We start from the raw sequence: 12,475 nt of genomic DNA, 5'->3' as shown, positions 1-12,475 counted from the left end.
AACATCATATGTTGACCTGATGAGAAAACTGATCCTGCTCTGTTCCATTGACCATAGGTCTTGCCAGCTAATCTTGCGTTGTTCCACACACTCCCATCTCATCCATTCTCCCTGCTTGGCCTGGGAAATGGCCTTTATGCACCTCATCCTCTCCTCCTGCTTTTGCACCTTGTTGACCACCAGTTTCCGTTGAGTTGGGGCTGCCTTGTGCCATGTAGGAGGAGCTGAACTGAGACCAAGACCCCCTCTTCCATGCTTGCCCCATGATGTCACCAATTCGAAGGGCAGCCTTTGCATCCTCCACAGCTTTATTTGCTGCCCACTTTCTTCCAGTTTTCACTTGATTTTCAAGGTGTGGTATCCGAAGCATAATCAACAAGTACAGAGAAACATCATCTGTAATTGACAAACCCAGGTCTGGAAGACCCAAAAACTTGCCTAACAAGGATGAGCAATACTTGAAGTTAATATCCTTAAACAATAAAAAGAAGACAAGGGTTGAATTGACAACAGAACTGGCAGAAGGCACAGGTGTCGTTGTCCATCCATCAACATTCCAAAGCACCTTTGACCATTGTTCCATAGTCAAATGTCTGTGTTCCTGTGCATATTTTAGCCTTTTAGTCTTGTTCTCCTTTTGTAGCAGAGGTATTCTTACTGCAACACATCCTTTAAGTCCTGATTTCAAGAGTGACCTTCGTACTGTTAATTTGATGGACAACGACACCTGTGCCTTCTGCCACTGGATACTTTGGAGATATATATACATATATATATATATATATAATGTGTGTGTGTTATGTGCTTATAAACAGCTTTCCTCTTGTGTATCTTATGTTTCTAATAGTATATATGCATTTAATGTTATTTAGTACATGTTTATTGAAACATTTTCTATAAAAGGTTTGATTTAATAGTATTGCCAAAACGTTTTAATAAAAACTTGATATTATTGTGTTTAATGATGAAAAAAATACAAAAATGCTGGATCTCTTTTTTTGTCCAAATCACACATACAGTACATTATGTCAAAAATCATACAGTTGTGTGTTGAATGCACCCCTGCCTAGAAAATTGTCTTTACTACTCTCTACTGGTGAGATATCAGTACTACTGCTTTAGATTTCAGGGCTGCAAAGTGAGTGGTGCACCCTTCTGGGAAAAGACTGCATTCTGCACCACTTGAGCATTCCACTGGAATACAGCACTCTCTTAAGGGTCTCATTCATTAAAGGCTCTTATGCTTTAAGGTGTGCCTTCTTCATGGAAGAGTACCACTGATGGAGTATCACTGATGCTTAGTACCACTGATGGAGAGCAAGTGTTATGAGCCAAGATCCTTCTTATAAAAAGCTGCCTTTCAGCACGTTTTTTTTTTCAGATCATGGTGGCAAGAGGAAGAATAAAGGCTCATAGCCCGAATAAGAGTGAGATCCTTTCTGTGGGAAGGCAAACCTTTCTAGGTATGTCAGAGGAAGAAATCCTCACAAGATACAGATTGAGCACAAACACAATACTATCTTTATATGAGCAAAGAGGACATCCAGCTTGCCAGATTCTGACATTTCTGACTTCTTTTCGGTTTCACAATGAAAACTTCCCCACACTTCCTCTATCTCAGTGCCTTGCTTTATAGGTTATGGGCCCTGTATGGCGTAATTTCCTCATGGCTCGTCTTATCAGATAAAGCGTGCACTATAGTATGCTAATTAAGAGCGGAGCTGATTAAAGATGGTGTTCACATTTAAAAAAAAAAATGGATATAACACGATGATTACCTGTTGTACACAGAGGCGCACAGTAAAGTGTGTAGTTCCTATGGTTCTCACTAAGAGACAAGCTCCAGTGGGATCAACACAAGGGGAGTTTTCTAACGCGTGTACAAGCTTATAATCCATCAAGTAACCTGATTTCTGTTATGGCAGCAATACAAAACTCGATTCACTACTTAGACTATGGAGAAAGAGAGCCTATCAACTACAACTCAAGAGCTGCTCCTGAACTCAGGTCAAAGCCTCCTAACACAGGGTATATGAAAAATCAATTAAATACCACTCAGCATGAATGGAAACATTAGAGGAAGGTAAGAGCACAGTAAAACAAAATCCATGACAATGTAATTTAAAGCTACTTACTATTTAATGCTACCTCTTCTCACAGTGCCACACTGAAGAGTCTTCTAACAGTTTCTACTGCCCCACAAGCCTGCGATTTTATGTGCCCTGGAAATCAATATTGGTTTAATAAAGCACAGGTATCTGCTGGGAATGAAACCTGGACTGGTTAACACTGGGAAGGGGTGTCACTATACACAAGTGGTCCTCAGCTGTGTCCGATTATAAATAGAGAATAGAAAAATAAACAGGCAATTATGTCAGTAACATCTCCAGCACAACTGTAAATACACAATTCGAGCCATCAGGAAGAGGAGAAAGTGAGCACCATGACCTACACCCTGTATATACTTAGGACAATGTTTGGATCTACAGGTCCCTCCCTCAGATTCTGATGCCCTCAATAACTGATGGTAAAGAATGTCCATACCAAGTTTCATCACAAGTGGTTAAACAGTTATCTTGATACATTTTAATACTGTACAAACATGCATACAGGTACCAAAGACATTGGGCAGTAGTGTGGAGTAGTGGTTAGGGCTCTGGACGCTTGACCGGAGGGTCATGGGTTCAATCCCAGGTGGGGGACGCTGCTGTACCCTTGAGCAAGGTACTTTGCCTAGATTGCTCCAGTAAAAACCTAACTGTATAAATGGGTAATTGTATGTAAAAATAATAATGTGATATCTGTATAATGTATAAATGTGCATAATGTGATATCTTGTAACAATTGTAAGTGGCCTTGGATAAGGGTGTCTGCTAAATAATAAATAAGCCTATCAGAACTGATTATATTTGAAAACTCCATAATGATTATTTATTTAGGCTTGTAGTTGAACATAAACCATCAAACAACGTCTTCTTAAATTATATACAGTGCCTTGCAAAAGTATTCAGACCCCTGACCAATTCTCTCATATTACTGAATTACAAATGGTACATTGAAATTTCGTTCTGTTTGATATTTTATTTTAAAACACTGAAACTCAAAATCAATTATTGTAAGGTGACATTGGTTTTATGTTGGGAAATATTTTTAAGAAAAATAAAAAACTGAAATATCTTGCTTGCATAAGTATTCAACCCCTGTGCTGTAGAAGCTCCCAGTTTACACAGATGAAAGAAATGGCCCTAACAAGGACACAATTACCTTACCCTTGGCCTCCACCTGTGAACCATTAAAGTTGCTGACACATTTTCTGGATAAAAACCCTACTGTTGGAGGATCATTGGTCAGGCTGTGAATCTGAAGGAAAATGAAGACCAAAGAGCATTCTACAGAAGTTAGAGATAAAGTAATACAAATGCATAGATTAGGGAAAGAGTACAAAATAATATCCAAGTGTTTGGATATCCCAGTGAGCAGAGTTGATCAATAATCAGGAAGTGGAAGCTGCATCACACCACCCAGGCACTGCCAAGAAAAGGCCGTCCCTCAAAACTCAGCGCTCAAACAAGTGACAACAAGACTTGTGAGAGAAGCCACAGAGAGGCCAACAATCACTTTGAAGGAGCTACAGAGTTCAGTGGCTGGGAGTGGAGTAATGGTGCACCAGTCAACCATATCAAGAGCTCTGCATAACAATGGCCTGTATGGGAGGGTGGCAAGAAAGAAGCCGTTACTCAAAAAGTACCATCTGAAAGCACGTCTGGAGTTTGCCAGAAAGCATGAGAGTGACCCAGCTGCGACGTGGGAAAAGGTTTTGTGGTCGGATGAGACCAAGATAGAGCTTTTTGGCCAAAACTCAAAGCGCTATGTGTGGCGCAAACCTAACACTGCCCATGCCTCAAGACACACCATCCCTACAGTGAAGTATGGTGGTGGCAGCATCATGCTGTGGGGATGCTTCTCATCAGCAGGGATTAGGCATCTTGTTAAAATTGAAGGAAGAATGGATGGAGCAAAATACAGGGAAATACTGCAAGAGAACCTGCTTCAGTCTGCTAAAAAACTGAAGCTTGGGAGGAAATTCACCTTTCAGCAGGACAATGATCCCAAGCACAAGGCCAAAGCAACATTGGAGTGGCTGAAGAACAAAAAGGTGAATGTCCTACAGTTGCCCAGTCAAAGTCCTGATCTCAATCCCATTGAGAATCTGTGGCACTATTTGAAAATTGCGGTCCACAAGCGTCGTCCAACCAACCTGAACAACCTGGAGCAAATCTGCCAAGAATGGGCCAAAATCACTCCGACACTGTGTGCAAAGCTGGTACATACTTACCCCAAAAGACTTAAAGCTGTTATTGCAGCAAAAGGTGGCTCTACCAAATATTAATGTGTGGGGGTTGAATACTTATGCAAGCAAGATATTTCAGTGTTTTATTTTTCTTAAAAATATTTCCCAACATAAAACCAATGTCACCTTACAATAATTGATTTTGAGTTTCAGTGTTTTAAAATATCAAACAGAACGAAATTTCAATGTACCATTTGTAATTCAGTAATATGAGAGAATTGGTCAGGGATCTGAATACTTTTGCAAGGCACTGTATATATATATATATATATATATATATATATATATATATATATATATATATATATATATATATATATATACACACATACATACACACACACACAGTATATTTGTATTATTTTATTATACTGGTATTTGTTTTTAAAACTTGTTTTAATCCAGAGAAGTTACGTGGTGACTGTTTTAAACAGTACAATCCCAGGGTGTCCATTTAACCTGCAGTATCTGCAGCTGTTTTTTTTTCTCACAGGGTGTGATTATGACAGTTGGTACAGTAGGCGGGCACTGCAGTGGGACGGCTCTGGTCTGGTAATTTGGAACTTTTACAGATATACAGCTATTGTGAAAAGTTTTGCATCACCCTATAGAATTAACAAATTTTGCTTCATAAAGTTAAATTAAACCTGCTGAATAACGTTCCGTTAACATGAATTATACCGCATTGTAGTTTTCAATATACTTAATGAAAAACTGACAAATTTTTTTAAAAAATTGACAGTTTGAAGTCTAACATGAAATACTGCACTACTGTTTGGCTTCTGGCAGACTTTTGTGATATCATGTTGTAGTTTCTGTGATTACATGATTTTAAATAAAAGAGCTAAATTATGTTCATATAGTTTAAAAAAAAAAGTCTCAATCTTAAAATTCTAGGTGATGCTAAACTTTTTGCTGTAGGTCTGGCATTAAAGGCAAATAAACGCAGCACTACAGTGATTCAAAAAAGTATTCAACCATTCGTGCTGCATTTGTTACTCATTTTACCCAGAGTGCTAATAGTCCATTCTACAAATATAAATACCAAGCCGTCTCAAAATGCCAGACTGTTAACCATTGTCTCAAAATACAGACATGTATTGCCTGTGAACCCCACTTATTATATCTTGGTATCTAAGACACCTGATAGTATCACCTCTTCAAAATTAGGCAAAATAATTTAACAGGAAAGACAAAAGTGTAGAGGCACAGTTATTTATTTACAACCAATTTTACCCCCAAATGGGTTTCTGCAATGATCACTGCCAAGACTTGTATCACACTGAATCTCATGCCAGTCTTAGTCAATATTTCAGACACCTGTAAAAAAGCATTCGTTTAGGATCAATTAGGTCAAGCACTTATAAATGGTGTTTTGAGCCATGTCTGTAGGAGGAGTTCAATAAGGATGAGGCAGGTATTTGATTGGAGGAGGTGTCAGTCAGTAGGTTCTTTCTCCAGGGTGTGCTGCATGAGGCCCTGTTCCTGCTCTCACAGCACTGCACTGGAGGTGCCCCGAGCGAAGAAAGACACACCCTTGTCCTGGACCTTGTACTGGAACAGCTTGACCTGGTCTCTTCCAGGCCGACCCTGACTGCCTCCCCTCCATCTCAGCTCCATCTGCAACAGCGACAATACACACCTCACTGCAGTGACAGACAGGGCTAATAGCACACACCTCGCTGCAGTGACAGACAGGGCTAATAGCACACACCTCGCTGCAGTGACAGACAGGGCTAATAGCACACACCTCGCTGCAGTGACAGACAGGGCTAATAGCACACACCTCGCTGCAGTGACAGACAGGGCTAATAGCACACACCTCGCTGCAGTGACAGACAGGGCTAATAGCACACACCTCGCTGCAGTGACAGACAGGGCTAATAGCACACACCTCGCTGCAGTGACAGACAGGGCTAATGGCACACACCTCGCTGCAGTGACAGACAGGGCTAATAGCACACACCTCGCTGCAGTGACAGACAGGGCTAATAGCACACACCTCGCTGCAGTGACAGACAGGGCTAATAGCACACACCTCGCTGCAGTGACAGACAGGGCTAACAGCACACACCTCGCTGCAGTGACAGACAGGGCTAACAGCACACACCTCGCTGCAGTGACAGACAGGGCTAATAGCACACACCTCGCTGCAGTGACAGACAGGGCTAATAGCACACACCTCGCTGCAGTGACAGACAGGGCTAATAGCACACACCTCGCTGCAGTTAGCATCCAAACTAATCCCAGAACTCTAAGGAATGAGCCATGAAGAAAAGAAGAGTAGTCTGGATACTATAGTACAGCAGAGATTGCTGCAGAGTGTTACGTGCACACCGAGAGCGCTACCTAACAGTAGTGAACCCAGCAGTGAAACCCATCACTGCCAACCTTACATTCCCACACACACACTATGTACAGCAGCAGGGCTTCAGCCCTGCCACAAGACTAACGAATATTTGTTAAGGACTGCGGACAGATGTTAATTGGGATATGGCCGGTGTTTGTGTATTGGTTATCAGTTCAGGTGTATGGGGAAATAAGGTGTTATTTCTTTAAGGGATTTCCAGGTACCAGGAGTTTGGCACTTCAAAAGCTTATCCAAATTCTCCCTATTACAGTTAGCTTGTAGAGCTCAAAAAGTACAGAGCAATCGGCTCTTGATATCGTTAAGAAAACTACATTTTTCTTTTTCCGGTTTGCTTGGTTATTTATTGGGTATAATATGTTTCAGGACTTCTCTAACCCCTTGGAGTAATGAGCTCTGTGACATGATGCAGATCATCTCACAGCATAACCCACATCCCTGGCAGCTCAGCAGCAACAAGCCAGGAGTCTCCCAGCAGCAGTGTGTAACCTCTCCTTGTACATTGGTTCAAAAACTTTTCAAACACTGTTGCTGGTTTATGGTGCTTGGAGGTTGGACACTTGACTTAGCTAACTCAAGATTGCTTGCTAAATATCTCGATATGCCTGAATTGTCAATAATAGGCAGTTATTTTTAATAAGAAGTACCACAAGTGCATTGGCACCCCAAATGTTATTATTTTACTACCAAAGCAGAACGACTGGGCAGTGTATTTGTTCTTTAGCAACTGTTCCTGCCAAAATGGGGTGGAAATAGGGCAATTGTCTACCCTTAAGCATCACAAACCCGAAGTGGTGGTGCAGCACTTTTCTGTGGCCCTGTACCTGCAGGACCACAGTGAAGGCTGGTTCATGTTTCAATCGTGGTGGTCGCAAGACTGATGTATGAACCAACCTTAACCCCCCACCCCCAGTCTCACCTGTCCGTGGATGTCCCTGCAGTAGCCAGTGGCAAGACCCTGTACCTGCAGGGTCAGGCTGCTCTGGTGTGTGAGTGAGCGCAGCAGCAGCTCACTGTCCTCGTCCCCCAGCTCCTCCTCCTCATTGTGGACCAGCGTCACCATGTTCCCCTGGAGAGGGCACACAAGACACACACATGGAACTGAAGCTTAAATGTACAAGAACTACCATTTAGGATCTGAACAAAAATGGATTTTCGAGCTATTACTGTAATTTGTTTAGTCTTGATCATTTTTTGTACTGAGAAAATATGATGGATATTCGTGTTTCTGAAAGTCATATAAAGCCACTGCTACTGAGATTTTTGCTACCATGAATGAGTATAAATATATAAATTGTATCTAAAATGAATTATCTATGTACTGATTCATAATCTGTTTCTCTACATGTGTGCATAAACTGAATATTTTACTGGACAATTCAAATAAAATAGTATCTCTGTTCTCTCACCTGCATCCTGGAGCACACAGCTACCCTGCAGTAATGCATGAAGTCGAGCACAGCCCCAGGGCTGACTCCCAGACTCAGCAGAACACTCAGGTCATCCACAATCAGGACCGGTGGACCCCAGGCAGCAACCTCTTCCTCCGTGGATGACAGGGATGACTGCACAAACTCAAAGAGGCCCCGCAACTCAGGGACAGGGGATCTGACAGACCGGGAGAGAAAACACCATCACGAGAAGGATAAGAGAGGATTGTCAGCACTGCCGACAAACTGGGGTGCGCGGACTAGTTTGGGGGACCCCTTTTTATAAACTATATTCAATAGGAACCCCCAACTGAAAATCTTGCTAGAAATTTCTTGGGGACTTGGGCAACCTTTAGGTTTTTTTTAAAAGGGGTCCCCCTAACTTAAAAGTTTGAGAACCTCTGTCAACGAGTCAATGAAAAATCTACCTAGCTGGAAATTATACAGAAGGTCCCTGGAACTGGGTTCTGATGAGTGGACATTGATACAACCAAAAAAAAGCATCACTCTGAGGCAAGAAGTATAAAACAAAGCATCACTTTGAGGCAAGTATAAAGATTATAATTTTCTTTGTATTATTATTAATATTATTATTATTACTACTAAACACTGGTGTAAAGTTCAGTCTTGTGTCCAACAGGAGATGGTGGTGCAATGTGACGAGACAGAGTTTAGAAAAAGTAAACTCTGGTGACCAGTCTCCTTGGATCTCAACAGTTGCACAACTAGAGACTGGAAATCAGGCTTGCACAATGGAAGTATAAACCAGACTGCATCTGCAAACTGACAGTAAAAAAAACACCCCAGCTTGCTTTAGCTTTGTGTGCTTGTGTATGTATTTGTATACCTCTATTCTCCCTGACATCCATCAGTGTCAGCGATAGAATTAAGACTTATTGCATAACAGTTTCATCCATTCCAAATTTTAATGCGAGCTTGATTAGCCACAATGTGTAGGGGTAACAAGCTCAGCTATGTCTTACTAAACCCATAGTAAACCCCGGAATGGATCAAACTGCTATGCAATGGGAGATTTACTTCCATCCCTGCTCAGAGTAGAAGGGACAGTGAGACAGATTATGTAGATTGACAGCTGGATCAGAAATGCTAGTGGGAGACAGATAGACAGATGGATAGAATGAAGAAGGGTGTACCTGAGGAAGCCGAGTGGCTGAGCGGTGTCTGGGATGGGGCCGTCCTGCAGCAGCACGTCCAGAGAGCCTCGCAGACCCTCCAGGAACACCAGCTGGCCCTTCTCGCGGGCCTGCGGCAGACTCACCCCCTGAGAGAGCAGGAACCACACATGGGGGACAGCACAGACAACAACCACCACCACGCATCTAACCACTGCAGAGTCACTAAACTCAGACATCTCCACCAGCACACATTCACATAGGGGAGTTAGTTAGATTACCAGAACCACCATGGTTGCCAAGAAAATACTAATGTAACTTTCCCTTTAAGAAAATGGTACTTCAATTACACAATTTAAAATGTTGTTGAAATAAACCACTTTTTTAAGCTTAGGAAAACATTGTGGATTAACAAGTACGTATGTCTTTTTGTTTGTGTGCACAAGTAAGTGCGTGACATAGACTCACCAGTCTCTGGCCCACTGCACTGTAGTGACTGAAGGACTGCACCAGACCTAGGACACACACCCTGCAGCCCGCTGAAAAAGCACACCGAGCATGAGAACATTTAGTTGTCATGTTGCCAGGGATGGAAATAAAACTCCTATTGTATAGACGTTCCACCCATTTCAGGTTTTAATAAGAGCTTGACGAGCCACAGTGTATAAGGTAACAAGCTCAGGTGTGTCTTGTTAAATTCTTAGTAAAACCAGGAATGGATCAAAGTGCTTTGCAATAGAAGTCTTATTTCCATCCTTGTGTTCCTAGGAAGTAAGTGTCTGTTAAAATAACAGTTTGAAACACAGCTTGCAAGTCACTTTTACCCTGATGGGATAAGCCACCCGTTTTTTGTTTTAGAGCATTTTACAACACAGGGGAATCACTCTGAATTTCAGCAGCCACTAATGTTTTTGACTGATCCAGTGATACCCACAAATAGGTGGTTGATGCAAGGGTGACTCCCCAGTGCTGTACAATCCTCTAATAAAACCCAACTATGGTTTATCACTGCTGGGACAGCATAACAACACACTTCGGTTGTCTAGCTTCTATTACTGGATTTAAGAACCCAATCATAACATATTCAACAGTACTAAAAAGAAAATTAGAGAAAGTATGGCTTATCTCTGCTGGGTATAGGTTGGTCAAATCAAACATGACATGATACCCACTGCCTGTATACCTCTACTTTGTATCAGGTGTATTTAATGCACCCCCACCTTTCAGGTAGAAGGAGATGAAGTGATGAATCAGGAAGGTGCCGTCTGTCTTGCTGTCTGACACCAGGATGAACTGACCCTGTCATTGGCAGTGAGGAATAAGTTATTTAAACACTTTCTTAAAGGGTAAAGACACAAACAGAACAAAAGAGGATAATTCAACATGAGAGAAAGTCAGTTTGCTCCTCATTCAAAATATGCCTTAATTTTGCACCAACCTTCACCAAACTTTCATACACTCCTAGACTCCTATAGACGTTTCAGGTTGCATTTGGCTGTAATCCGATTAACCTGATTATTTTAAAATATATTTGAACTTTTCAGGTACTGTGAGATCATTACGTGATTATGAGGACTCTCTGTATGCTTGTGGACTGTTCGATAATAGAAAAAAAAAATGATAAAATAACCAAAGAACATGCTCAGCCATACACAACACACAATGCAATCCATGAGCACAGTACGTTTACCACAGTCATTTTGCAGTTCTCCCATGCTTTCCCATGGTTATACTGTGTATTTACTGTAGTTTACAATGGTTTTCCAGGATTTAGAATATGCTTTACCATACCTCCCTGGACTTCACAATGCGTTCACTATGCTTACCTGTTCAAACTTGTCAGGGCTAGTGTTTAAAATGTTGTTTAGTTCTGGAAACATCCTGCAGGTTCGGTGAGATCCAGTCAGGTCTTTATACAGTGTCTTCCCAATTCTTTGGTTAAACTAGGCAGTTGAAATGACAGCATGAAAAAATTGAAACTGAATCCATTCTGTCCTGCTAAGGGCGAAATTGACCGTATTAGACCCACAATACAATGTGCATTGATCAGTTTCCATCATAGTACCGTAAATGACACATACCACCGGTAAGAGTATCATGTCAGTAGGAGCAGATATGACAGGTTCTACTGTATTTGGTTTCATCATATTATTGCTATGCAGTACTGTGTATTATCAAAATGAAACACATCTATATATTATAATATGAAGCGCTGGTAAACTGCTGTTAACTGCGGACCAGGTGGTACTTTGGTGAATTCTGGTTTAAACTGCATACATTCTTTATTAGTTTAAAACTGAAAACCGTTTGCACACAACTGTAACAATGTTAAATCTTTAATTAGAGTACTTGTGCACTTTACGTACAAATGTTTATTATTGTACAGTACCAGTACATATACCAATTGAACTGCACCACTTGACTTCATTGCATGAACGCAGGGTAAAAAATAAATAAATTACAAGCTACACCGACCGAGCAGAATTTATTCTTATATTAAAACTCTCTTTACATTGTTACGCACAATGCTGTGTGCTAGTATTCATCGGTGGAAATGTATTGTTCAATCAAGTGCTTTATATAATTTTCAATTAGTAGTTGCTACAGCAATACAAACCTAGTCGCTTTCCACCACGTTGATTACCTGTCATCACAGAAAAACATCGCCTCGTTAATCTACGGCAGCTGCAGAAGGACAAACCCGCTCTTAAATGCACAGGCATTTTTTTTTTTTTTTAAACGCGGTTTGTCAACAGGGAGCGTTTACTCACTGTCGAAGTAGTGCCGTATTATCAAGAATATAAGCTCATACGCCTGTATGCCATTTTGTGCTTATGCGCGAATGTAGACATGTGGAAAGAGTTCTATTAGAGTACAGATCAAACTCAAATTAAGGTATAATAATAATAATAATAATAATAATAATTATTATTATTTATTTCTTAGCTGACGCCCTTATCCAGGGCAACTTACAATTGTTACAAGATATCACATTATTTTTACATACAATTACCCATTTATACAGTTGGGTTTTTACTGGAGCAATCTAGGTAAAGTATCTTGCTCAAGGGTACAGCAGCAGTGTCCCCACCGGGGATTGAACCCACGACCCTCTGGTCAAGAGTCCAGAGCCCTAACCACTACTCCACACTGAATAATAATAATAATAATAATAATAATAATAATAATAATA

The 12,475-nt window shown here is 41.0% G+C and overlaps 1 protein-coding gene across 3 annotated transcripts; it reads right to left on the bottom strand.

Annotated features, from left to right (window-relative positions):
• Window positions 1–5,550: 5,550 nt before the first annotated feature.
• On the bottom strand, window positions 5,551–12,016 carry elp6 (elongator acetyltransferase complex subunit 6). Of its 3 annotated transcripts, none has more exons than XM_059022743.1 (8): window positions 11,900–12,016; window positions 11,109–11,277; window positions 10,503–10,581; window positions 9,751–9,821; window positions 9,304–9,431; window positions 8,129–8,327; window positions 7,639–7,788; window positions 5,551–5,971 (listed from the first exon to the last, which is right to left on the bottom strand). In XM_059022743.1, the coding sequence occupies exons 2-8, from the start codon at window positions 11,160–11,162 to the stop codon at window positions 5,843–5,845; spliced, it is 810 nt and encodes a 269-aa protein (XP_058878726.1). In that variant the 5' UTR covers window positions 11,163–11,277; window positions 11,900–12,016; the 3' UTR covers window positions 5,551–5,842. The 3 variants fall into 3 exon arrangements, with proteins under 3 accessions (XP_058878726.1, XP_034774006.1, XP_058878727.1); XM_034918115.2 differs by having other exon boundaries at window positions 11,109–11,280; window positions 11,900–11,972; XM_059022744.1 differs by having other exon boundaries at window positions 11,109–11,225; window positions 11,900–11,972.
• Between the last annotated feature and the right edge of the window lie 459 nt (window positions 12,017–12,475).

This window comes from Acipenser ruthenus, chromosome 4, assembly GCF_902713425.1.
Source record: "Acipenser ruthenus chromosome 4, fAciRut3.2 maternal haplotype, whole genome shotgun sequence".
NCBI lineage: Eukaryota > Metazoa > Chordata > Actinopteri > Acipenseriformes > Acipenseridae > Acipenser > Acipenser ruthenus.
The sequence above is the reverse complement of the archived record's forward strand: the minus strand, read 5'-3'. Positions and strand labels throughout refer to the sequence as shown.

What these genes read in the sequence shown, in the direction of transcription:
- elp6 (XM_059022743.1), bottom strand. Translation starts at nt 11,162, where the DNA reads ATGTTTCCAGAACTAAACAACATTTTAAACACTAGCCCTGACAAGTTT. An exon ending in GCCCTGACAAGTTTGAACAG is followed by an intron (nt 10,582 to 11,108) that starts GTAAGCATAGTG and finishes TGCCAATGACAG; the next exon opens with GGTCAGTTCATCCTGGTGTC. An exon ending in GTGCAGTGGGCCAGAGACTG is followed by an intron (nt 9,432 to 9,750) that starts GTGAGTCTATGT and finishes CTGCTCTCTCAG; the next exon opens with GGGGTGAGTCTGCCGCAGGC.